Genomic DNA, 27,505 nt, shown 5'->3' on the forward strand with positions numbered 1-27,505 from the left:
ATGGTGTTCACATTTGATTTTTTTTTCCTCCTGCCTTTTTAACATGCGTTTAAGATCGTTTTCAGAGGGTGGGGGGATAATTTGATTTCTCCCTCCCCCATTATTTTTAAATCATACAAATCCAGTAGCTTTACAGTGTTAGTTTGGAGCCCAAAGCTCACTAGATAGTTTTGTTTATTTTCTGTCTTAGAGGGTAGCACTATATCACAAGACACTCAATCTAGTGGGCAAATTGATAACTATTGAATTTCTCTTGGCCATTACATGATTGACCATGCCATCCTCCTCCATTATCCAGCTGAGTGGGACTGTCCCCGACTGGTTCCACTCTTGCCTATCGAGGAGTAGCCAGAGAATCTGCAATTCCTAGTGCTTCTCTTCTGCCCCTGCGCTATTACCTCTGGAGTTCCCCAAGGATCTATCCTTGGTCCACTCCTATTTCTCATTTACATGATGCCTCTTGGTGACATCATTCAAATACATAACGTCAGGTTACACATGTACACTGATGACACCCAGCTCTACCTCACCACCATCTTTCTTGACCCCTCCGCTGCCACTGTGTTGTCAGACTGGATGAGCTGAAATTTCCTCCAGTTAAACATTGGGAAGACTGAAACCATTGTCTTCTGACCCCGCAGCAAACTCTGTTCCCTAGCTGCCGATTCCAGCCCCCTTCCTGGTCACTGTCTCAGACTAAACCATGCTGTTTACAACATCAGTGTCATGTTTGACCATGAGCTGAGCTTCTGACCCCATATCTTCTCCATCACAAAAGACTGCCTACTTCCATTTCCGTTATATTGTCTGTCTCTGCCCCTGCCTCAGCCCATCTGCTGCTAAAACCCTTATCCGTGCATTTGTTACCTGCAGATTTGACCATTGCAATGTTCTCCTGACCGGCCTCCCATCTCTTTCTTTAAGACGCTCCTTAAAAGTACCTCTGAACAAGCTTTTAATCACCGTCCTAATACCTCCTCCTTTGGTTTGGTGTAAATTTTTGTCTGATTATGCTTCTGTGAAGCGCCTTAGGGCGTCTTACTACGTCACTCAGTCGTCAAGGGATTTATATAGCTTTTTCTCTTACTGTCAATTGTTGTGCTTTGTCCATAAAGTTCAGCTCATCCAAACCTCTGCAGCTAGTATCTTGTCCCGCACCAAGTCCTACTCACCTATCAACCCTGACCTTGCTGACCTACATTGCCCCCAGTGCCTCAAATTTTAAATTCTCATGTTTAAATGTCATCATGACATCGTCCTTCCCTATCTCTGTAACTTCCTCCAGCCCAGCCCCCCTCCCCCTCCCCATTCCTCTGACTCTGACCTCGTGCAATCCCCACGCCCTTCGGCCCACCATTGGCAGCCGTGCCTTCAGCCGTTTTGGCCCCACAACGTTGAAGTTCCTCCCTAAACCCCTTTACCTTTCCACCTCCCTCTCTTTTAAGACCCTTCTTAAAACCCACATTGCTGACCAAGGTTTTGGTCACCCCACCTAATGTTCTCTCCTTTATCTCAGTGCCCATTTGTGTCTGATTATGCCTCTGCAAAGTGCCAGGGGATGTTTTTCCAAGTTAAAGGCACTATATAAATGCAAGTTATTTGCATTGCTTATATTTTACTACCTTACTTTAATGCTTCACATTGAAGCGGAACTTATTTCTTAGGGTTTTACCCAAGGCTGTTATGACCCAGAAATGTTCTTTAGCTTTGTGGATTCTATAATTCTGTTCAGTTAGTATTACAAACTTTTTTCCCCCAGATGTTATTTCAAAAATAGAGATGTACTATGAAAAACCCTTTCAGTGTTTAATTGGCCAAACTGTACTTAAGATTCCCTCTGTCTTAGGCAGTGGATAATCGGTGGCGTCCAGCTGAAGTTGTTTGGTTCCCAGCCTTTTACTCTGCGGCAAGAGTCAAATCCAATTTTTATACAAGACCACAGGCTAGGTTTAGATGAGAAGGCCCTTTGGCCCATATGAGCTCTCCTTTTCCAGAATACCAAATGTACTGCCTTTCCATTACAGGTTTTTAACATCCACGTGAACAACCAGATGGAGCTTAGTTTAATGTCTTATCTGAAGGATGTCACCTCTGGCAATGCGGCATTCCTTTAAGTGCTGTACTGATTGTCATCTGAACCCTCCTCCTGATATTCTGACCCAGCAAAGAAGTGAGCCAAGCTGATTTAAGGGTGAACAGTAATTTTAAAAAAATGACACACTTTTGGATTGTGTGTCATGTAATGGATGGGCAATAAATGCTGGCCTTGCCAGCAACACCCACATCCCATGAATGAATTTTAAAAAAAAATTCAGATTTAATGTGAAAAATCCTCAATACATAGTATTCCATTTTATAATGGTGATTAATGAAGCCTGTAAGCTTGCAGTGGACAGGAAGTAACCCTTTGTTGCATTTGTCCAAAGTTTGTTTGGGAGAAATATAGAAGGAACAAAAATAATCAGAGGGCACAATTTTAAGATAATTGGCAAAAGAGGGGAAATGAGAATTTTTTTTATCGCAACAAGTTATGACCTGGAATGTGCTGCCTGAAAGGGTGGTGGAAGCTGATTCAATAATATATTTCAAAAGGGAATTGGATATATACTTGCAAAGGATAAATTTGCAGGGTTATGTAGAAAGATCAGGGGAGTGGGACTAATTGGATAGCTCTTTCAAAAAGCTGGCATAGGCACGATGGGCCGAATAGCCGCCTCCTGTGCTCTGATTCTAAAAATAAAACATTTGGGGAGCCAAGTTTTAAAAAGAACAAAAACGTTGCTGATGGCCAGTCACATTATGGGTAGGATTAAGGAGTAACATGTTGCTTACACTGCTGAAGTAATCCTTGATATCTGTATGGGTGAGTTTTATATTTTTTTACATTTCTCACCAAGTTTAATGTAGGACAACTATTTATGTGGCTGTTTAACAATTAATTCTTTAAATATTTTCATTTTTTTTCTACAGTTAGTTTCTTTATAATCTGTGTGGCACAAATGTGGCACAACACTTTTAGATTTCTTGATTGGGGAAAATATTTAATTATGAACAATCCTCCCATTTATCCAGTGCTCAATATCCTTATTTAATTTTTCTACCCCTCTTAGAGTATTGTTTACACAACTGCCTGTAAATACTACATATAAAGAGTATTGTGACAACTGGGTGTTTTTTGTTGTCTCAAAAATGTGGGCATATAGTATTAGTAATCAGAATGGTGGTTAAATGTTTGTTTTGATTTTTTTTTTGGACAGGTTTTGCTTCCATTGAGATTCCTGGGGCCAAAACCCACCCACTGGTTTCATACTGGTGGCTCTTACGTTCTTATGCATTTACTAGTCTCGGTGTTGTACATGGGGAGTTAAGACGAAGGGCTCTATTCAGGTCAAGCAGGGTTAGTGGGCGGGGATAATTGGACCAAGTTGGAGAGGGGTGTTGGTGGCAGAGAAGAGGCGGATCGGGAGAGGGAACAGGGTTGGGGGTGAGAAGGGTAGGGATAGTGGGAGATGGGTGCGAGTGGGTAGTGAATATAAGGATAAAATGCTCAGAGTTGGGACATTGTAAGGCCAAGATGCTGATTAGTGGAGGAGTCTGAGCAGGATTTCTGTGGCTAGAATGCTGCTCAGTGGGCGTTAGTGGTTGTCTAAAGACAGGATGCTGCTTTACAGGGTCAGTATACTGCTCATTGATGGGAGTTGCGGTGGTGGGCACGTCACACTGTTAGTAAGTGGAGAGAGGAAATGGGGGATTTGTGGTGGGAATGTAATTGCCTGGATTCAAATTGCTGGTCATGAGGGTGGGAGGGTCCAAGGTCAGAATCCTACTCTAGGGTTGGAGGGTGGCCATATTATCAGTGTTGAAATGGGTAGGGGGGAATGTTGTTACAGGGGAACGATGTTTTTGAGTGAAGGAGGAGGTAGAGCAGACCGAACTTCCAGTGCTGAAATCCGAAATGTTGCTTAGTGGTGTTTTCAGGTAGAGATGAAAAGATGCTTCTGAGTGGGGGTGGAGGAAAACATGGATAGAGGGAAGAGAAGGTCGAAGTGCCAGTACCAAAATTTGAAATGTGCTTGGCGGGGGTTCTTGGAGGGAAAACATGAATTATAGTGCAAAGTTCGCAGTGCATGCTTATGGGAGATGGAGGGCAGGGTTTGCCATAGAAAAGTCGATGTTGCCAATCAAACCTTAAGTGACTTTTTTTTACTTTTTATTGAAAGTTGAGATAAAAATATGAAAGTTACTGGGAAAGGTTGCACTAAAGAAGAATTCCGCATTTGCGGTAGCGTTCATTGTGGCAGCTTTAGAGTTAACTTCTGGACAGGATTGGTCTTGGCTATTTCAGGACCTGAGCATACTGGAAACTCCCTTATAGGGTAACATCATTCCTTTAACCTAGTGGTTGCAGTTCCTGATTTGCAATATGTAGAAATTCTGCCTTATGAAAACAATGCCATTTATAAAGGATTTTGGTTATGATGAATTATAAAATTCAATGCATATAATACTTCATAAACAGAACTACAGATTCTGTCCTGTGATGTATATTTTCAGGCCTCATGTCACAATTAATAGGCATTTTTACTGGGAGGGCAGTGCTCTTGACCTCCATGTGCAGCTCTCCCTATTTTCCTCTGATCACTCGTCATTTTAATTGTAGGTCTGTTGTCCTTTGTTTTGTCATATTTGTGATTTTTGTTACTGCACAAATGTAAATGGAGGGCCATTCATCTGCATGTGTTACAGCACACAATTGTGGGCTATGATGTGGGAATTGGAATCAGCTCCGCACATTTACAAGATAGTTAGAGGAAATGCCGAATTTGATAGCAGGTCACGGAAAAATGTGGATCCCTGCTTTTGGGATTAGAGGTGGAGCACTTTTTTGCATTCTCTTCATGGGAATATAATGCAGCTGTCTACAATACTTAGTGAGGTTAATATGCCTTCTAAATGCCTCTAATAATGGTTCAATGGTTCATTTGGTGATGAGTACCAGAGCACATGATATACACTGCATAAATACTTAAAGTACCAAATGATGGGGAGTGAGTTAAAGCCTACAATTCAGACTTCACTGAGTATTCATAAACTGGACTTCACTCTGTTCATCATGTCATTTGAGCTCCTTGATTGAAATACCATCTATTAACTCACTCCCAGGTATCACTTGCCCTCCTCCATTATTACATAGCTACCTATGTGCAGTGACTGTTTGATGTACTTGATGTATTGTGTTCTATAATCAGTCTGACTTAGCAAGTGTATCATATGTCCTTTTGGATTACATCATTAAACACACCAATGGTGTGACTCTTACTTTGGAACTTGAAGTTGTTGCATTTGCTGGGCTCTTTACAGCCTGACTGGCACTCCAATTCTAGCCAGAGTTTTCTTCCACTAGTTACAGTAGGTGGAAGTATCTACACTCTAAACATTTGACTGAATTCTTGCTACTTTTAGAGCGTTCGAAAGGTCCAAGGAACCCTGTGAGCACTTTTCTGACTCAATTTGTCACTACGTTGGAGATAGAAACATAGAAAATAGGAGCAAGAATAGGCCATTTGACCCTTTGAGCCTGCTCTGCCATTCAGTATGATCATGGCCGTTCCTCTATCTCAATACCATATTCCTGCTCTCCATACCCCTTGATGCCTTTTGTGTCTAGAAGTCCGTCAATCTCCTTAAATATATTCAGTGACTTAGCTTCCACAGCCTTCTGTGGTAGAGAATTCCACAGGTTCACCATCCTCTGAGTGAAGAAATTTCTCATCTCAATCCTAAATGTCCTACCCTGTATCCTGAGACTGTGGCCTCTCGTTGCAAAGTGGTGTGAGACTACCCACTCTAGGGAGCCTTGCACTACTTCTCTCTGGGGTCGGGTCTGTCTTTGGATTTACACTATAGCTTTTTGCTGAGTCAAGTTGGGATCTGGTTATGGATTTACAGGGTCACCTTGACTCAGTGGTAGCATTCTCGCCTCTGATTCAGGAGTACGTAGGTTCAAGCTTACTCCATGATTTCAGCACGTAATCTGGGCTGATACTTCATTAGTGATGGAGTGCTGCATTGTCGTCCTTCGGATGAGACATTAAACCGAGGCACCATCTGCCATTTCCAGCTGGATACAAAATATGGCAGTTTCTGAAGTTTATCAGGGAGTTCTCCTGGTGGTCTGGCCAAAATTGCTCCCTCAACAACACCACCAAAACAGACTAACTGGTTGCTTATCTTATTTGCTGTTTCTGGGTCTTTGCCTGGGAAATTGGCTGTTGCAATTACCTACAAAACAACAGTGAACTGTATTTTTTTTTAAAGTAATTAATTCATTGTGAAGTGCTTTGGGACACCCTGAGGATATGAAAGAGGCCATATAAATGCAAGTTCTTTCTCTTTCTCACACTATAACCTTGCTGTCGTCAGGCTGGGGTCTGACTCCAGATTTGTAGTGCCCTCTAAATTTAATGTGGTATGCAGTATCATGACTAATGCAATGGAAGACCCTGGATGTATCTCACGATAAGAGTGTTAGATCTTTTGCTTATGCTTCCCACTGAATTCAAAATTTCAAATCTAAATGACCAAGTTAACTTGATAAATGCAAGTATAACATTTTGGAATGATTAAACACATTAAAATTCAGATTGCTCTTCACAAAATTGATCTTTTTCCTCCTAATTCTCTTCCCCCACCCCCCCGCCCCCTTAAGTATGGAGCTGTAGTTCAACAGGCATTGACAGCTCTCTAGTGCCTCACCTAAGTGGCCATTCCTTGTATGTGAGTCTTGACAGTTAATGTTGGCTTATTTGATCATGTAATTAGATTCCAATGTCACTCAATGCAGCAATACCTGTGCGTTTCAGTAGGGACACTGGGTGGAACTCTGGCTGTTTTCCCCCTTCTATATCTCTTTTTCCTGCCCCCAGCCGGAGGGCAGTTGTAGCACCCCAGTTGGTGCACAGATACAAACAGCTAACTGAGCACAGACGGAGATTGAACCAGAAATCCTCTGGTCTGTTTGGCTTGGTCTTCACCCATTGGGCCATTAGAAAAGCTAGAATTGAGTTTTTCATTTAAAAAAGGGCATTTGATTGCCGATGCTTTGAGAGCATTCTGTGCAATGCGACTATGATTTGTTAGTAAAATAAGACCTTTCGCCCTTGATGCTTTGAATTTACCATTCAATTAAATGGGGAAAAAAACAAATGGACCTGCTCAGTTAATAATTTCAGTCTACACCTTGTTTTTTTCTGAGAAATTTGATTTTCAGGTTACAGACTAATTGAAGTTCACCATCTGTTCACTTGATTGGGAGAAGGGGCTTCCATCTTAACTTACTATTGTGCAGAATCTGACGCATTCAATTATACCTGTTTGTATCCACTGCTGCATCCAACTGTATCATTTTTGAAAGTTGGGTCCTTTTAATAGGGAACCCATTTTGCTCACGTAAAATGAATGTATTGTCAGAATTAAAGTTCAAAATGAAAATGCCAGCAGTTCAAAGAAATTTCTTGGGATGGGGTGTTTCCTGACTTATATGGGAGGGTACAAGGAAATCTATCGCTAACATGATTTTATCAGGGGAAGATCCCTAGGGAAATACATTTTGGGAGATTGTACAGAAGGTAAAATTGTGTTTTTCCATTGTTTTTCTTCTTAACTATGTTAAATATTGGAAATTTTTGAGAACTAATTTTTTGATTACAAACTGCCATGGCTGCATGTTGCAATGTACCTTTTCCAGAAGAAAATATCAGTCATAGTGCCATTTCAGAAGCAAATTTGAACATTTCCTGTTGAGCATTTCTGTACTGCTCTAAGGATTGGAGGATGTGAAAATAAATGAGAGGAATACTTAGCAATTAGTTTCAAGCTTACCATTAAGATTATAGTACTTTGTTTGCAGATATTGCACCGAATGGCTGGGATCACCCAGAAGAAACTGAAGTCTTGATGAAAGTGATGGTTGCAAAATGTGATTTGCTTGCCTATAGCTGAATGTGTTTGTGCTACCAAGTTGCTTTATTTAAGAATGTTTCATTGGTAGCATAATTTGAACCACTCACCAATGAAAAATTTAGCTTCTGATCTGAATATTTTACGTCCCAAATTAAGATGCCTCAGCATTACCATTGATTTTGTTACAGCAGTGGTCTTCAAATTTTTCTGTGTGGGAGGACCCCTGCAAATGTTGACGTGCTCTCACAGCCCCTGATGTAACATGTGAAAAACAGACCACTATCCAAAGGAAAATGGCTAGCACTTTCTAGAAGTCATGCAGAAGTCATTTTTTGTTAGCACATTATTTTTGTTACTATATTCTATTAAGTCAACAAGTACTGAAAAAGTGCACAAATCTGATGACTGCTTTCTGGCCTTGCTGAGCCCCAGGTGCCCCTTGACCCCCTAAGGTCCAGGGATCACAGTTTGAAAACCTATATGTTATGGATCTGTTGGCTTAATATTGCCCATTAAGTATAATGTTTCTTTTGTTAAAAAAACTCTTATCTCCTTTTGTCTTATTGTTTAAAATAATTGAAAATATCTAGCTGAGAACTGACAACTTGGTTAAAGAAGCCAAATACAAAGAAACTTGTAAATGTGCCCCAGTTTCATGATGCATGCATAATAATAACATCTTCGTCCCATACGAGTAGGGAGTTATAAAATAGGCAAACCGGCTCAAACCAAAACACCACTAATCCTTTTGAAAGCACGACTGGGCCCTCTCTCTAAAATGATACCTTGCAAACGTACTTACTCTTGCAAAATGTTCATATTTTCATTGCAAGAGGTGTCTGCCAGCATATTGGTAAAATTGAATGACGAGCATGCAAAATTTTTGTCCTGTGCCCATTGGAACTGTGATTGACACCCCACAGTACGATTATAGGATTGGTCCTTTGAAAAGTAGGCTGTGCCTGCAGAGAGCACTGTGTGTAACGCTAGGGTGAGGTAGTACTGGGAGCAATTTAAGGTGATGAATTAAGAATGTCACAGAAGAAGCATATCTCTCATTAACATATTAGTTTTGGGCAGTGTTTTCTATAGTGTATTGGTACTAAGATGCTAAATAGGCCAACTCACAACACTGTTGTAAAGAAGAGTGGAGAACAGTCTTACAGCCACCTCCCACCAAAACTTGCATCATTAAATTGGGGTATATTTACAAGTTATCTTTTGTGTTTGGATCTATCTTAAGCAAGCTGTGGTCCAATTAATCACAACTAGTTTATTTTCTGCAGCTTGGAACAGTAAAGCATGAAACAGAAAAAAATGAATTGTTGTGAAACTTCATAAATATTGTGATAAATTCCATATAATGGAATTAGTGGTTATAACAATTTTAAGCATTGTTGGTGATGAGAGTTATGCATGTTACCTGAACTTGTTATTGGTGAGTCATTCTCATTAACCTACAATATTATGTGATTATCTGGATAGGACAAGCATATTCAGCCAGTTTTAGTGTCAAGTTTAGCTCATTTGACCATCAGAGTTGCTATAATCTTGCTATGCTGTATGTCATTACTATCACTGTGTCTTTTGCTGGGAAGATAATGGTTTGTTAAACTTATAATGCTACGGGAGAGTTATTTGCTTCCTTTCCTACCCCTTCAAACTTTGTTTTTCTGTTAGTAGATTTCAGACTAGTCAAAAATCACATCTTGCATGCAAACCACGAAATGGAAAAGCTACATTGCTAGATAAGTAACATCAAAGCCTGAAAACGTTGAGCGGAATTATATTTCACAAATGAAGTTCTAACATTTTTGAAATTTTAATTCTCCTTGTGGTTTTAAATCACTTGTAATTACATTTTTAGTAGTGATTCGCTAAATATTTTAATCGGTTCATTTTTAACAGTGCTATCTTTGGTGGCAGCCTGTAGTGAAGCTTGTAATAGTTTCTCTTGGCCATATATGTGGAAAAGCCCCTTTTGTTTTCTGGATTATGTTCACTGGTTGAGCAGTTATGCTCCATCTCTCAACATACGGTGCTCTGCAAATGCTACTGGGAAGTGTTTTCTGCTACACAGTGGTGCAAAATGTGCAGTGTAGCTGCAGCCAAACTGATCTGAATTTGGATTTAAGCCTTCGTTTTGGGTTGATGTAATCTCTAGGAGGTGGTCTTGCACTATTTGGGCTTTACATTGGCTGCAATACATCTACAATCTGTGCAAGCAAATTTGTTATATTTAATAAAGTTTAACAACTCCAAGATGGTCCATTGGCTTGTCGTTTTTAGGCCAACTGTGCCACTGGCTATTTGCTTATTGAAAATGTCACTGACATTTAAGTGTGCATGCGCAGTGCTCTACTTTTCCCTAGTTTGAAATCTGACCGTATGATGGAGATGTAAATGGGCTTTGCATGAGCTAAATAAAGATTCTAAGTGCTTTAGTATATGCACAGACCATTTTCGTCTCTGTTGCCTATTGAATTATGGAGCTGTTAATTTCTTGTCTAATATTATTGGCAGAGGCAACCATCTTTTCCAACTGCCTCAGCCTGCAGGGCAGCATTTTTGCTTACTGGCCTACACTAACCAACTCCAGTAATTGGGAAAAGTACAGTGGATAGAAACCAGTAACTTGTATTGGCTTCTGTGTAACAAAACTGTTCGAAAGGAACGGTGTTCAAATAGAGACCAGCAACATTTCTGCTGCTCTGTCCTATTTACTTTTCTTTGTACCGCTATTAACACAGTAATTTTCATTGCTAAAAAGGAGAGAATCCGGGACCATGATTTTAGTTTTAATTCGAGACCTGCCTGAAGCTCACGACCAAAATGTGCGTTTATGCAGTCAGGTCATCAGAGGTTAGGTTATCTATATTGGGAGTTCTGTGCATCTGCAATTGAGGACCTTTTATTCATTTATATGTACCATTAAACCCTATGTGTGCACTTATGTTTCTGTATATTATGAATCCACCCTGCAATATAAATAGAATAGATGCCATGGCATTGGGACCGATCTTGAAATAGTCTGGCATTAAAATGAGTTCGTCCTATTTTGAGTAATTTATAGAAATTCCTCCAGGGAGTTTTCACCCTACTGGTGGGAGCTTTTTCAGCTAATGGCCTTCACTTTGTGTTAACGTTTACACTGTGGGGTGCTAATTTTATAGACCAATACTGTGTCCAAAGCAGAATTGTAAGCATATTTACATTTTTTTGGGGAGAGCAACCTTTGTGCACCATTCTCCCCCCTTTATAGGTGCAGGTCTTCATAGGCCATCTGGAGTCTGAGACCTGATTGCAGAGGCATGCAGATATGTGGGACCAGTTTGATTCAAGTGACCGATCTGACAGAGGCACTGTGTATATCTTGTTGCCTCTAATGTAATGACACCCACAGAAAATGTTCACTTAGGAATATAGAACAGCACAGAGCAAGAACTGGCGAATTCTAACAGGAAACTTGCCATTGTAATAAATTTCAGAATAACTATAAGTTCAACAAAACTAGTTGTTTTAAGGCTGTCCATGAAAGCATTATGAGGAGTGAACTGAGAATTTTGTCCAAGTATTTGCATGCTAATTTAAGTCCTTATTTATAGTATTTATAACAATGCTATTTATGTTTATAATGGTTTTTATTAAATCTTTCACATGAATTAAAATAAGTTTGAAATTTGAATTAATTATTTTGAGGGTGGGGGAGAAGAGAGAAGTCAAATAGCTGTGATTTGTGGGTGGGATGGGGGAAGGTTAGCATCATTTTACATACATATTTTACTAAATACCCTCAAGAAACAAAATATGAAAGATCCCATACATAACTCATTTGAATCTAATCATGCTTCAAAAGTAGAATGGCACACAGCTTTATGTTCATGATGAAGAAAAATGATCCAGAACACAGCCAAAATTCAGGATTGAAATGGAGCCAAAATGATGCCTCAACAGGGAAATGTAAGGAGATTAGGGGCATTGCTTTCAGAATTCTGGGAGCTGTTGATTATTCGGCAGTTGCCGAATGCCTGCAGTTCTGCACTGGTGGAGAGTGTTGTCTTCATCTAATGACACTCAGCATTGCCCATGAGGACCAATAAGATGTCTCTTGTTTCCTATTAGATGAAATCTCAAATCAGTTGAACTGTTTGGCGAGTAAAAACAGATCTTATCTTTAGCTGGTCGTCAAAGTGGAAGAAAGCACCTCAAATTTCCCAAGAGAATTTTTTTTCGGTAGATATATTGGAAGAAAAAAAGAGACATATTGGCTCAATAGGTGGAAGCATCAGCCAGTGCAGTACTGAACCAGACAGACTTTGATGGGTTTGATTCCTGTGCTGCAGTTGGCTTCCTGGCCCCTGGGTAAAGGAAGGGAAAATTATGAAGAGTTTTTATTGAGTAAATAAGGAGAAACTGCTTGCAGTGGCAGAAGGGTCGGTAACCAGAGGACACAGATTTAAGGTAATTGGCAGAAGAACCAGAGGCGACATGAGGGGAAAAAAATTTACGCAGCGAGTTGTTATGATCTGGAATGCACTGCCCGAGAGGGTAATGGAAGCAGATTCAATAGCAACTTTCAAAAGGGAATTGGATAAATACTTGAAGGGGGAAAATTACCATTAACAGCCTTATTGTAGGTGACTGTATTTACATCCTGGCTTTGACTGAAACTTGACACACAGGTTGACTTGCCCCTTACTGAAGGGCAATGGGGAAAGAGCAGAGGTGTGGGACTAATTGGATAGCTCTTCCAAAAAGCAGGTATGATGGGCTGAATGGTCGCCTTCTGCGTTGTATCATTCTATGGTTCTACCTTCTCGGACCACATTACAAACTCCATACCCTTGCTACTGATTCCATCCCCCTTCCTGACCATTGCCTTGGGGTGAAGCCCACTGTTTGAAACCTTAGTATCTTAATCGATTCTGAGATCTAGTGATGAATGGTTAAACCAGTTGTGCTCCAGATATGCTTAAGTGGTGCCCCTTGGACTTGGGTAAACACAACTGGGTGCCATACCAGGGAGAATGAGCGAGAATAAAGGTTTTCAATGATGGAGGTGAGGGAGCGGTTGAGCAAATTGATGGCTGCAGAAGTATTTTGGTGAATGGAGGGGCCAAGGTTAGACAGCTGGGAGTTGGAAAGTGCAGTTGTAAATGAATGGGAAGAGTTTTTTTCACGAGTCGTGCGGAATGAAGTGAGGTTGGAAAGGGCTCGGGCTGTGGATGGAGAGGAATTCTAAGAAATGATCAAAGATGACCTTGTCAGTAATTGAGAATGAGAGTATAGAGGCCAAGGGAGATAACAAGATGGAAGAGGTGGCTGTGATATAGCTGGGAGAGTTTATATTGAGGGAGATGATTAGGGAGGACAGGTGAGCAGTGAATTCAGAGGAGAGAGAAACGGAAGCTGAAATGGATATTGACATCACCGAGGATGAGGAATCGCTCAGTGTAGTGGCTGAGGTAGGAAAGGAGAGATGCTATATCGGGGAGAAACTCTTGTGGGATGGGGGGGGGAGAAGTGATAAATAACGAGGATGTTAATGGGGAGGCAAGAGGGCTGGAACAAGGTGAGGTACTCTAAGGAGGAGAAAGTACCAGAGGAGTAGGGGGAAGAGACCTTGGTGATAAGAGCCACACCACCACCATGGGGGTTCAGGCAGGGCAAGTGGTGGAAAGTATAGTCAGGCAAGGAGGCTTCAGTAAGGGGCAAGTCAACCTGTGTGTCAAGTTTCAGTCAAAGCCAGGATGTAAATACAGTCACCTACAATAAGGCTGTTAATGGCAAGGACCATGTTTGTGAGTGAATGGACATTCTGGAGGAAAATATGGAGAATGGCAGTTATTGTTGCACTGGCTGACTCCAAGGGGGTAGTGGTGGGTGGAGTGATTGGGATGGAAAGGAGGTTGGGGAGGTTAGCCCCACAGCAGATATACTGAGTGAGAAGGTTGGCAAAGGAGCAGGATGGGGCATTTGGGGTTGCTGCTTGTAACGAAGCAGCAATGGGTGCCTTGATGGGTCCTTCAGTGAATGTCGAGAGAGTTAGATGTAGGCTTCCTGAAGGGGAATTCAAGCCTGGGATGGTGGCAGGAGTAAGAATTCCTCTGGATCCACAGCCCCGAGCCCTTCCCAACCTCTCTTTATTCTGCACGACCTGTGAAAAAAAGCTCTTCCCCATACACTTACAACTTCACTTTCAAACTCCCAGCAAAGATGTATTAGGAGGGCAAAGTACCTGAGGGGAGAAGTGAAAGAGGGTGACCTAGTGGAGAGAAGGACCAGAGAGGGGACATAGAGGGGGCTAAAAGGAGATAGAAGTAATGAACTCAGGTTCAGAACGGCAGCCAAAATGCGCACAGTCTATTGCACTGCAGTGTCTAGTTTATGTGCCGAAGTTCTGGAGCAAGACTTAAGTTAGAATCTTAGAATCATAGAAAATTTACGGCAGAGAAGGAGGCCAATTGGCCCATCATGACCACGACGGTTGAGAAACGAGTCATCCAGCCTAATCCCACTTTCCCGCATTTGGTCCTTAGCCTTGCAGGTCACAGCTCTTCAGGTGCACATTCAGGCACTTTTTAAATGAGCTGAGGGTTTCTGCCTCCACCACTCTCAGGCAGTGAGGGGTTCCAGACCCCCACCACCCTCTGGGTGAAAAATGTTTTCCTCGTTTCCGCTCTAATCCTTCTACCAATCACTTTAAATCTATGCTCCCTGGTTATTGACCCCTCCACTAAGGGAAATAGGTCCTTCCTATCCACTCTAGGCCCCTCCTAATTTTGTACACCTCAATCAAATTACCCCTCGGCCTCCTCTATTCCAAGGAAAACAACCCCAGCCTATCCAATCTGTCATCATTGCTAAAATTCACCAGTCCTGCCAACATCCTCGTAAATCTCCTCTGCACACTGTCTAGTGCAATTATATCCTTCCTGTACTGTGGTGACCAGAACTCTGTGCAGTATTCAAGCTGTGGCCTAACTAGTGTTTATCCTGTCCTTTAGAATTTATTCCAATAATTCCACCACCGAGGTTCGGCTGACTGGCCTAAGTTAAAATATCTAACATTGTTTCTTAGTATTCTTATAGATTGGTTGGTTGTACATTTTATTCAAACTTTCAGTAAATTGCAGGAAAACACAGGAATTGTGGGGATTGACCTAGTAGTTGGTCTGGTGGTAGTGGCCTGTTTGAAAGTTTAGAGCCACCATCAATTATCATGATGTGGATATTTTACTTGGATCCACTTCTTCATTCTATGATACTTTTCAACTTTGTTTTGAGACTGTCTTCCCTTCCGCCAAAGATACTGTATGACAGGTTTTTAAATTTGGCATTTTTGTAGTTCAGATCAGGCCCATGTACCAGCTCCCTGTTTTAACATTGCTAGAACTGATTTGCCTTTCCCAATAGCAGAATTGTAGACCAAAAAACCTATGAAAAAAGTACATTATGGATAGAATTGTTTTTTTAACCCGCAAGTTAACCTAACCACATAACCAGAGAGGATGGAAGTTATTGGTTGGGGTTGATAAGTGTAAAAGTATTATGTGCTTATACTGAATTTTTTCTTAAATTATTCCTCTTCTCTCTGTCTCTCCCCCAAACATGCCACGTAATAAACTGTAAAATATTTTGAGATCTAATCAAAATGACTTTTTCTCATCAGATTTATTTAAAATGACAGCTGTGGGAAGTCTCTATTTGTGTGCCAGAGATTACTGAATTCATCTGTTAAACATTGACCTAAATTTGCAACAATCAGAAAATTCCAACGTGTTTTGTAGTAGGCATAAAAACTACAGAAAGGTAAAGTTATTTCACACTGCAGTATTATAATTTTAGAGGCAAAGCTTTGAAAATACCATCATAATTTGCTAATAAAATTTATTTTCTTATGTCATTTTATCTGCTTTTTGAATGATTTTCATACCAACCTTTGTCGGTACTTCCAGGGAATTCCATTTGTGGTTACTAGTAGTGATCGTTGACGCACTTTTATATTGCAGCTGTGGAGCGGTGTGTGGCTACTTTAGGTAGTGCCAACTTGCTGCAATAGTTTCAGTATTTTGTCTCTGTTTTTACTGTGGTGGTGATCCATCTTGCACTACAGCTGGGTTGGAAGACTGTTGCAATACAACAGGCCACTAAGTTTGGAGACTTCTCCCATGGGAAGTGGACATTTATTTCCTCCATGTATTTTTAGTTTAATTAGGAAGTGAGGGGCGAGGTTATGGTCAATATAGTTATTTGGGAGGATATTTGTCTGTAAATGGTTGGGAATGACAGGATGCAGACTTGAATGCAGCTTGCAACTAATTATCACATAGCTGTTGGCATCCTGTGCTGTTTGTTGAGAAATGGCTCAGATGACTTACTGTTCTGTGAAGTGGCAAATCTTTGGTTCCTCCTCCAGTGATGTGGAGATGCCGGTGATGGACTGGGGTTGACAAATGTAAGGAATCTTACAACACCGGGTTATAGTCCAACTGTTTTATTTGAAAATCACAAGCTTTCGGAGGCTTTCTCCTTCGTCAGGTGAGCGAGTGTGGGGTTCCATGGAAGGTTACCGCATTTATATTCAGAGAACAATACCTGGTGATTACAGATAATCTTTCCAACTGCCCATTGTCAAGGCAATCAAAGTGTTCAGACAGAGTGATGTTACCTACAGGACCACCGAATACACAAACGGCCAGGGCACAAAACAGAGAGAGAGGGAGAGAAACATCCGAAAGGAAGAGAAAGACAGAGAATGACCCGTTGTGTTAAAAACAGATAACTTTTTTTCGCTGGTGGGGGTACGTGTAGTGTGACATGAACCCAAGATCCCGGTTAAGGCTGTCCTCATGGGTGCGGAACTTGGCTATCAATTTCTGTTTGATTTTGCGTTGTCGTGTGTCTCGAAGGCCGCCTTGGAGAATGCTTACCCGAAGATCGGTGGCTGAATGTCCTTGACTGCTGAAGTGTTCCCTGACTGGGAGGGAACCCTCCTGTCTGGCGATTGTTGCACGGTGTCCGTTCATCCGTTGTCGCAGTGTCTGCTTGGTCTCGCCAATGTACCATGCTCCGGGGCATCCTTTCCTGCAACGTGTGAGGTAGACAACGTTGGCCGAGTCACAGGAGTATGAACCATGTACCTGGTGGGTGGTGTCTGGTGTCTGTGTCGATGATCTGGCATGTCTTGCAGAGGTTGCCGTGGCAGGTTTGTGTGGTGTGGTGGACGCTGTTCTCCTGAAAGCTGGGTAATTTGCTGCAAACGATGGTCTGTTTGAGGTTGGGTGGCTGTTTGAAGGCGAGTAGTGGAGGTGTGGGGATGGCCTTAGCGAGGTGTTCGTCGTCATCGATGACATGTTGAAGGCTGCGGAGAACATGGCGTAGTTTCTCCGCTCCGGGGAAGTACTGGACGATGAAGGGTACTCTGTTGGTTGCGTCCCGTGTTAGTATTCTGAGGAGGTCTATGCGATTTTTCGCTGTGGCCCGTCGGAACTGTCGATCGACGAGTCAAGCGTCATATCCCGTTCTTACGAGGGCGTCTTTCAGCGTCTGTAGGTGTCCATCGCGTTCCTCCTTGTCTGAGCAGATCCTGTGTATTCGCAGGGCCTGTCCATAGGGGATGGCCTCTTTGACGTGGTTAGGGTGGGAGCTGGAAAAGTGGAGCATCGTGAGGTTGTCCGTGGGCTTGCGGTAGAGTGAGGTGCTGAGGTGCCCGTCTTTGATGGAGATTCGTGTGTCCAAGAAAGAAATCAATTCTGAAGAGTAGTCCATGGTGAGCTTGATGGTGGGATGGAACTTGTTGATGTTATCGTGTAGTCTCTTCAATGATTCTTCGCCGTGGGTCCATAGGAAGAAAATGTCGTCGATGTATCTGGTGTATAGCGTTGGTTGGACGTCCTGTGCAGTGAAGAAGTCCTGCTCGAACTTGTGCATGAAAATGTTGGCGTATTGGGGTGCGAATTTGGTCCCCATGGCTGTTCCTTGTGTTTGGGTAAAGAACTGGTTGTCGAAGGTGAAGACATTGTGATCCAGGATGAAGCGGATGAGTTGTAGGATGGCGTCTGGAGATTGGCTGTTGTTGGTGTTGAGTACTGAGGCTGTTGCAGCGATGCCGTCATCGTGGGGGATACTGGTGTAGAGTGCCGAGACGTCCATCGTGGTGAGAAGTGTTCCTGGTTCAACTGGTCCGTGGGTGCTGAGTTTTTGTAGGAAGTCTGTAGTGTCGCGACAGAAGCTGGGGGTTCCCTGTACGATGGGTTTCAGGATGCCCTCGACGTATCCAGAGAGGTTCTCACACAGGGTTCCGTTGCCTGATACGATAGGACGTCCGGGTGTGTTGGCTTTGTGTATCTTTGGGAGGCAGTAGAAGTCTCCCACGCGGGGAGTACGTTGGATGAGAGCGCGTAGGATGCTTTGAAGGTCTGGATCGAAGGTCTTGATCAGTTTGTTGAGCTGATGGGTGTGTTCCTTGGTCGGATCTGCGGGTAACCGTCTGTAATCTTCCTGGTTGTCCAGTTGTCGGTACGCTTCTTTGCAATAGTCCGTTCTGTTCTGTGTGATGATGGCTCCTCCTTTGTCCGTTGATTTGATGACGATGTTGCCATTGGTCTTGAGAGCGTCAATGGCGTTGCGTTGTGCTCGGGTGACATTCTGGACTGTCTTGTGAGTGCGGCTGATGAATCTGGCATTGACGCATTTCCTGACAGCTTGAGCATACATGTCAAGCTTAGGGCAGCGACCCTCCGGAGGAGTCCAGTTTGACACTCTTCTTCGGCTGCTGTACCGCGGATCCCTCTGTCTGCTGTTCCGGATCGTTAATTGTCTCATTGGGTTCGCTGCTGAAATCTTGGGATTTGTGGAAGAATTTCCTCCAGTGGCACAGTGACAATTGTGACTGTCCAAGTGAGGTATCGCAGGTGCAGAACTGTGCCCAGCTGTTCTTTGGCACAGTGTGATACATGAGCTGTGTACCTTTTTAACATTTTAAAAAATTTGTACGTTAACTTTTGTATTGTTAACCAGTAACTAATTTCCATTTTTGTTAGTGTATTTGATCACTGTTCACTGTTGCCAAGTTTAGACCATTGCTCACAGGGATATTTTAGAAGTGTTTACAATTTACAATGGGTTAGATATCCCGTTGTAGAAATTTAAATATGTTGAAAATACAGGGGTGGGACCGAGATGAACACCGTGTCTGTTCATCTAGAATGGATAAGTTGAAGAAAATATTGTCAAAAGCAAAATACTGCGGATGCTGGAAATACTCAGCAAGTCAGGCCGCATCTGTGGAGAAGGAAAATGAGTTAATGTTTCAGGTCAAAGACTTTTTGTCAGAACTGGAAGAAGTTAAAGATTTAACAATTTCTAAGCAAGTAGAGCCAGGCAAAAAAATTGGGGGGAGGGGAGGAAAGAACACAAGGGAAGGTCTGTTATAAGATGGAGGGCAGGAGTGATTAAATGACAAAAGTGACGATGGTGCAAGGCAAGGAGGGTGGTAATGGGTCAAGTAAAGAAACAAAAGATGGGTCTGGAGGAGCTGTATGGCAGTGGCAGAACCATTACCAGTACCTGCTGTCTGAAAAAATGGGAGCAGTGGTTATGATCTGAAGTTATTGAAACCAATGTTGAGTCCGGAAGGTTGAAAAGTACCTAATCGAAACATGAGGTGCTGTTCCTCGAGCTTCTGTTGAGCTTCGTTGGAACAGTGTAGGAGGCCGAGGATAGAGAAGCCAGAGTGGGAGTGGGACAGAGAATTAAAATGGCAAGTGACCGGAAGGTCAGGGTCACGCTTGTGGACTGAGCAGAGTTGTTCAGCGAAGCGAACACCCAATCTGCGATTGGTCTCTCCAATGTAGAGGAGACCACATCGTGAGCAGCGAATACGGTATGCTAAATTGAAAGAAGTACAAGTAAATCGCTGTTTCACCTGGAAGGAGTGTTTGGGGCCCTGGATGATGGAAAGGGAGGAGGTGAAAGGGCAGGTGTTGCATCTCCTGTGCTTGCACGGGAAGGAGAGCAGGTGATGTAAGAGTGGACTAAGGGCACCTTCCTTTCGGAATGCTGAAGGGGGAAGGGAGGGGAAGATGTGTTTGGTGGTGGCATCGCGCTGGAGGTGGCGGAAATGGTAGAGGATGATTAGTTGAATGTGGAGGCTTGTGGGGTGGAAAGTGAGGACGGGGGGGCTCTATAATGCTTCTGGAAGGGAGGGGAAGTGTTAAGGGCAGAAGAGCGGGAGATGGGACGGACACGGTCGAGGGCCCTGTCAACTACAGTGGAGGGGAATCGTCGGTTGAGGAAAAAGGAAGACCTATCTGAAGCACTGGTATGGAAGGTGGCATCGTCAGAACAGATGTGACGGAGATGGAGAAACTGAGAGAATGGAATAGAGTCCTTACAGGAAGCGGGGTGGGAGCAAGTGTAACCAAGGTAGCTGTGGGAGTTGGTGGGCTTATAGTAGATATTGGTTGACAGCCTATCCTAGAAATAGAGAAGTCGAGGAAGGGAAGAGTCGGAGATGGACCATTTTCGCAAAGGAGAAAGTCAGAACTTTAGGATCAGATAAATAAAAATAATCTCATTGAACTGAAATGCTTTATTTTTGTATAAAATATATATATTTTTAAGGTGGAAGTGAAGCTATGGAAATACGGGGGATAAGTTCTCAGCATTGCATTTAAATTCAGAAAATTAATGTCTCCCAACTTCATTAAGATTCTCTGAATACATTCTTTATAAAGAATTAAACGATTGAACAGGACAGTGGAAGGCACAGCAGTAACTCTGCAGCTTGACACATCTCCTTACATAGACTGCAAGATCCAAAATAGAACCATATTGGAATACATTATTCAAGAAAGACTTCAAAACCTTATGAATTATAACTTGGTTGATAATGCAAGATATTTCTTTGACATGAGGGTTGTTATATTAAGAAATCATAAACAAAATTCTTCTAATTTTGTTAGATGTTTTGTGCTCAAGGTGAGGACATCAGTTCTAGCAAATGAAACCCTTCTAGATTTTTTGTACCCAGTACCTGTACCAAGCACTCTTGTCAGAAATAGCACAGGTTAGATTTAGATGCAGATGCAACTCCCTCTAAATTGTCCCAAAAATGCTCATTTACCTTTCAGCACTCCCCATTGTATTAGCTATTCTGTGACCTCAGAGTGAAATTGCTATTAATGCTAAATATAGGCCATAGGGTATAGCTGCCCCATACCCACTAAGAATTGGGTTGAGACTACCAAAACATATTTTGCAAGACTCCTACAGCTGAGACAGAAGAGAGTTGCATCGTTAACCTGGGCTGGACTTGAACCTAAGCCCCATAGCTGAAAGGACAGTGTTTTTGTGTGATCTGTGTTTATAAGCATTTTTAGAAATGCTGAATAGTTAAAAGCTTTGGGTTTTGATGTAACATTTTGCAGGACTCAGCTACAATCGGAACTACCTCCCTTCCACCCAGTACCCTCGGTAACAGAATAGGCTCACTCTCACACTGAGTCTCTAGTTTATGACAAAAAATGGCATATTTAGCAATAGGGATTATGAACACCCAGCATTCAATCGGTATCACACCCCACTAATGGTAAAAACAAACTGAGATAATGTGAAGAGTAAACATGAGACCCTCTAATGAAGCCATTTTATTGTCTTAACAATGGAGTTCACTGCTAATGCCATTGCCAGTATGCATCCTGCTGTTGTGAAGGCAGAATCTGTTGCCTATGCTCAAGACTACCTACTTACATTTCAAGTGAAAAGAGATCAAAAAGGTAATTATGTAAATTAACTGATATTATTTGGAACTGAGTACTTCAAACTGTCACTGTTGATGACAATTGGTATTATAACAGTTTAAAAGCATACACTAATTTAGACCTATGAATTAACAGCACTTGCAATTTTTTTTAACAAAGAATTTTAATAGTGACTGCAGAATTTGTTTAATAGAATTTAATATGCCTACTTGCACAATGTTTAAGCAGTCAAGCAACTACTGATGAGCGAAAAACCTTTGTGCCTTTTAAGGTTATGATACTACTTATCAGGTTTTCTTTTCATTCCAAAACCTGAAGATTGTAAATTCTATGGTGGTTTTATACATTTTATGTGTTCTTGTTACATTGCAAGTTGCCGCAAGTGCTAATCTGGATGAGGAGCCAATAAGATGTGCATTGAGCATTCTTGTGATTGCATCACATGTAAAAATAGCCACATCTCCCAATGTTTCTATGCGTATAGCAACATACGACTAATATGGTACTATTCGGGGAGCTGGGCCTTGATTTAATTGCTTCTGTTAATTTCAGAGGCCGAGTGACCTGTGTGGTGAGCAAAATAGTAAAGATAGTTAATGTAAATGTAGTGAGTCATGGAAAGCACTAAAGCAAATTGAAGCTAGAACTTCTTCATATTGTGTAATTTACCTTGTTAGAATGCAGTGAGCTAGTATAGCATCTAGCATTCCCGATCTACCTGGTACCCTGGATTACAGTGCTATGATCTCACACTCTAGGAATACCAGACATAATGGGCAGAACATCAAGTTTGAGTTTTGGATTTTACATTGTATTTCATGTTGGCTTCCTTAACTATTTGCAGGGATAGAAGTTAATCTTGGAGAGGGATTGGGAGGTTGAGCACTGCAAAGGGACAACTATCTTTTGATATCTGTTTAGTTTGCACAATATTGAACTTTCTAGTAATACTCAAAGCTGCAAAAAACAACGATAGCATTGAGAATCTCCAGAAAGAAGAAAGCTGAAATTCGTTCAAAGTTTCAGATTTTGTAAGTAGACGCTTGCCATTTGTTTACTTCAAATACCTGAGTAGAACCCTGAGATTCTTGTGGCTCATGGTGAGCCTTGCAAATCCAATGTAAACTAATGGTGAGTATTGTCTATAACACTGAAAAATCTTAATGTATTTTCTAAAAGATTGTGTTTGTGAGTTCAGTTCTTCTCCATCATGTGCAGAATGGTTCATGATGTTTCCCAAATAATAGAGCAGCTAGCCTGGTACCAATAGGGCTCTACCAATCATGCTGTAGTGCTAGACGCAGAGAAGTATGAGAGCACCTGGGTTAGCTGTTCTCTCCATTTGTCCCTCCCATGTGGTTATGCCTCACTTCTGTTTACTGTCTGACTACTCTTCCATTTATGCTGATTTTTATATTATAAAGTGCAGAATGAAAAATGTTAATGCTTCACTGGGCCAAATATTGGTAAGATTTATTTGGTTGGCATTGGGAGTGAACATATTTGATTGTAAAACAAAGTACAAAGTGGATTGATTCATTAAGGCAAACAGCAGATGGAAGACAGCTGAGACTGCACACTATACAGGAAAGAGATCATTGGTGCTGAGTTACCACAAGCTCTCAGGCCTTAGACCAAAGCTGGACAAGAAAAGATAGAACTAATTGCTGGAAATTGAACTACTTCTATTAAAGTGTACTCGCAGTATTCTTTATATGCATTTGTTTTCTCTTGGTGTGTCAAGAATGGAAGTTGTAACAGTCGCCATGGATAGGTTGGATGCTCACCTACAGTAATGATTTTGTTGGAATCTTGGGTTAAATGACTGCTTGGATTCCAGTTGCAAGGCGTACCCAAATGCTATAGCACGTACTCATGAGAAAGGCATCTTGAATGCCTCAACAAAGAGTTCTAATTTTAAAAATATATATTGTGGGATTGTGTTTTTTTTTAAAGTACTGTTCATTTTCATCTTACTCAGGAGAAACAGGAGGTAACCAACTTTTAAATCTTTAGATAAAATCTGTAGTTTCATAGTAGGTACAAATGACAAAAGAAGCCTAGCAACATTACATAGTCCTATAATGTGTGCTGTTTGTAAAATGGGGTTCGAACGGTTTGTGACGCTTGAACGAGGTCTTTGTGCTGTTGCTTGGTTGGTGGTGATTGTCGAGCGGCTGAATATATTTCTTGAAGGACAGGGGCAGGTTGCAACAACTGCACATTAATGTGTGGGAGCATGAGTAACAGGAACAGAGAGCTGGCACTGCCATTCTTTCAGGCTTTGACAAAAATATTTTTAGTCCCTAGTGATATCAGTCATAAGGTTCCTTTGTATTCCATTCAGTTAGATTCTAACAGATTTAAGCACAAAGAAAGCATTTGACCTACTTGTAAATTTTGGCAAGTTGATACAAAGCAGCTTTTACTTGAATAAGCTGCGTAGATCAATGGTTCCATTTAGTCTTAGAACGGTTACAGCATATCATATGGTAACAATTATGAGGTAACCTGTTTTGATTCTTTATCTGTCTGTTTCTGTCTTCAATGTTTGTCCAGTGCAGTATTTTATACATAACACGAACATCAAAGACTGAAAATTTCTAGAACACTAATGTAATATATTTGGAGATCAGAATTGAAGTGTAGAACTTAGCAGTTTCCATGAAGGTGGTTGACAGCCAATTTGATATGAATGGAACTGCATTGAAATTCTGTGGGTAATCACTTTCATGTTATTGTTGTCGTACCCCTTGATTTTGTAGAGAATCTTTAACAGTAACAGAATGGATTTTCCTTGCAGCCCAAAGTAGCATTGCTGTTGGGCAATTTTTATAAATGATTTGTATTTACTTAGCTATTAGTTATGAACTATCCTTAGGCTAGACTGGTAATCTAAGTACATCATGATTTATGTAGTATTAAGTTTACTTTTCATACATCATGAATGTAGGAAAGTACAGGACTGGGAAAAAACATCTGGCCAGTTCCAAAAGCTAATGTACCTCAGTTGCCCATTTCCTCAAGTATCTATCCAATTCTCCCTTAAATTTTTCCATTTTATCTGCCTCACTAGGCAGTCCATTTCATTGGAGCAATGTTGTTTGGGTTTAATTTTTACCATTGTTTCATGCCTGATTTCACCCTCTTAAATTCTACAATGTCCACTGTGTGCATTTGGTCTTGCATTGTAGGAGGTTCTACATGAAGGGAAAATGTGGAGGGAACTTAAATATGTAAATTAATTAAGATTGGCAAGGTCCAATCTGCACAAGTGAAGCCAAAGCTGAAACCACTAAGTTTATAGTGCTTTTCAGTCTTTATCCCATAGTTAAGTCATTTAAGTATATACCTACATTCAGAGTTTGACCATGTTTTTGGAGGGATGGGTGATACTTAATAAATGATGCAAAATGCTTACTACTCCTGATTTAAAGTATATCCTCAATGAAATGGGCACCTGGATCCCTGAATAGTCATTGCTCACTTACTATTTCAGTAGGAACTATAAACATGTCTACACTGCTGTAATTTAAATCTTCATGTTGAGCTTTGCAACATACATCCGATTCAAGTTTAACCTTTCAACCCTATAAATGAAAAATTGAAAATCAGACGCTGAACAGGATATTGTTAGATATTCACTATCTGATATGTTGAAGCTCATCAAATCTATATTGATTCCATTTTTTCCCTACATTATCGTGATCCAAACCCTTTTTTCACCATGAGCCCAACTTCTTATTACAGGCAGTTCTGCATCCTGATTAGAAGGCCACAGCGCTGTGTTGCAGTCTTTAGTCGTGAATGAGGGCAGAGACTGGTTTGCTACCCAGTTCAAAATAGACACTTCTACCTCCCAACTTTCTCCTTTACTCCTTTAATAGCACATTTCTGCTGTTGCCCTACTCAGTAGCTCCCTTGGTTCTGCTTTTAATGTTTTCATCCCTACCAAGTATCTCACGATTACAGTTCTCCCTGGTATAGTTGCCACCTTCACACCCTTAAATCTAGGGTCACAAAGCACCTGGTGTTTCATTGGCTTGGTCGTCCGCTGTTGGCCTCAATGCTCACTCCTTTTTTAAAAAAAAAGGCTCGTCCTTTTCCACCTCCATCTCCTTCGGTTCCCACTCCATCTCTAACTTCCTTTTTCTCTATATGGCCCTTGAATGTGTTATCACCTGGCTCTGAACTCACCTCTTCCACAGTTCCTTGTTGAAATCTCTGCAGTCTTGTTTCTGCTTTGTCTAGTCAAAAATCACCAAAGGCACTGTTTGTGACTGACTGGTGCAGTATACTTGACCTCTGTGCAGTGTTTGGCATGAGCAATCATTTCATCCTCCTCCACTGACCGCCTCTCCTCTGGGATCCACCTCTGTAGAACAAAACTCCAGTGCCTGTATTCTGTCCCACACTAAGTCCCGCTTGCCTATCATCCCAAGTACTTGCTGACTTGATGGCTCCCTGACCCCCAATGCATCAAATTCAAGATCCTAGTTCTCAATTACAAATCCCCCCGTAGCCTTCCCCGGTATTACCTCTGCAACCCTCCATCCTTGCATCACAGTCTGTGTACTGCACTCTTCAACTCTGCCACCATTGGTGGCAGAGGGTCTAGCCCCCACAACCCTACTCTTTGCCCTCCCTGCACCCCTCTGTCTTGCTACTTCTCTCTGATTTCAAAGCTGCTTGATTTCAACAATACTCTTGGTCATTTCTGCTCCTTTATCACTGCTGCATGGTATCCCTTTCTTCGTGATGAAGTTCATTGGAACATTTTGTATTTCAAAAATGCTAAATGAATGCAAGTTATGATCTCTTTTGTATAATGAGATGCGTCCTGTCATACTCCAGCTTTGTTGTGTTTGGAAATGTGCTTTTCTAGTTTCTTTTTAAGTCCATGATAATTCTAAAAATAGTTCTGGTGGGGTAGACTGTAACAAAGTACATATGCACAAGAACTGAACTGTGTACGTTATCGCATATTGCTTTTAACAATAGCCTTCATTTCTGGAACTTGGGTTCAAGTTCATTCTCTGCAAATAGTTGAACGTCCCCTTGTTCTGGTGGCTGTAAAGATCCCTGCAGTAAAATAAATAAATTTGATAACTTTAATCCAGTTGTTTGGCATTTGAGTTATCATCACAACTGCATTTATTAAACTGATACACTTCCTTGGGTAATCACAGTTTGAGGTAAAAGTAATTAGAATGAAAGATCACACTAGTGTAGTAGGTTCTCTGGCCTCACTGGAGGGAAGTAATCGGGAAAAGAGGATGTATGTTCTTTGTGTGACCATTTGTGTGTGAATGGCATAAGGGTACAAAAGAAATTTAGCCATTCCTCGCACTTTATTGCATAGTTATTTTACAAACCAGTTTACTGCATGAAGATTTAGGTATTCTTCGAAGAAGTGTGCCATATTTTAAATAGTTTGTTTTTCAGAGTATGTCTTTACCATTCTCCATTGACTTTTTAGGGGAATCACTTTGATCAGTATGAAGAAGGACATCTGGAGATCGAACAGGCATCCTTGGACAAGCCCATAGAATCGGTAAGGATTTGTATTTCAATTGAGAACTGATCTGATTTAAAGTTGAATGATTAGGTGCCCCTAAGGGAGGGAGAAAGATAGTTTCAGTGAAAATGACGTAGTTGGTCCAAACTACTATGTAGTGCTTAGTGTACACCTTTATTTTAATTTTAAGTTTTTCAGTTTCTTGTAATATAACGTTTATTAATGCTGTGCTGCTACTGTATATACAGGACATGAAAAA

At 41.4% G+C, this 27,505-nt stretch overlaps 1 protein-coding gene across 4 annotated transcripts in view; it reads left to right on the forward strand.

The window, feature by feature from the left end:
• Positions 1–27,505, forward strand: part of gpatch8 (G patch domain containing 8) — a 137,461-nt gene that overhangs the window by 2,105 nt on the left and 107,851 nt on the right. For 2 of the 4 annotated variants that reach the window (XM_067969047.1, XM_067969052.1), the window contains one exon: positions 27,208–27,282. In XM_067969047.1, coding sequence (XP_067825148.1) covers positions 27,208–27,282 — 75 coding nt within the window. Of the gene's footprint in view, positions 1–27,206; positions 27,283–27,505 lie in introns of those variants that run through there. The other 2 variants (XM_067969051.1, XM_067969053.1) reach the window with 2 other exon arrangements.

This window comes from Heptranchias perlo, chromosome 30 (assembly GCF_035084215.1).
Source record: "Heptranchias perlo isolate sHepPer1 chromosome 30, sHepPer1.hap1, whole genome shotgun sequence".
Lineage (NCBI taxonomy): Eukaryota > Metazoa > Chordata > Chondrichthyes > Hexanchiformes > Hexanchidae > Heptranchias > Heptranchias perlo.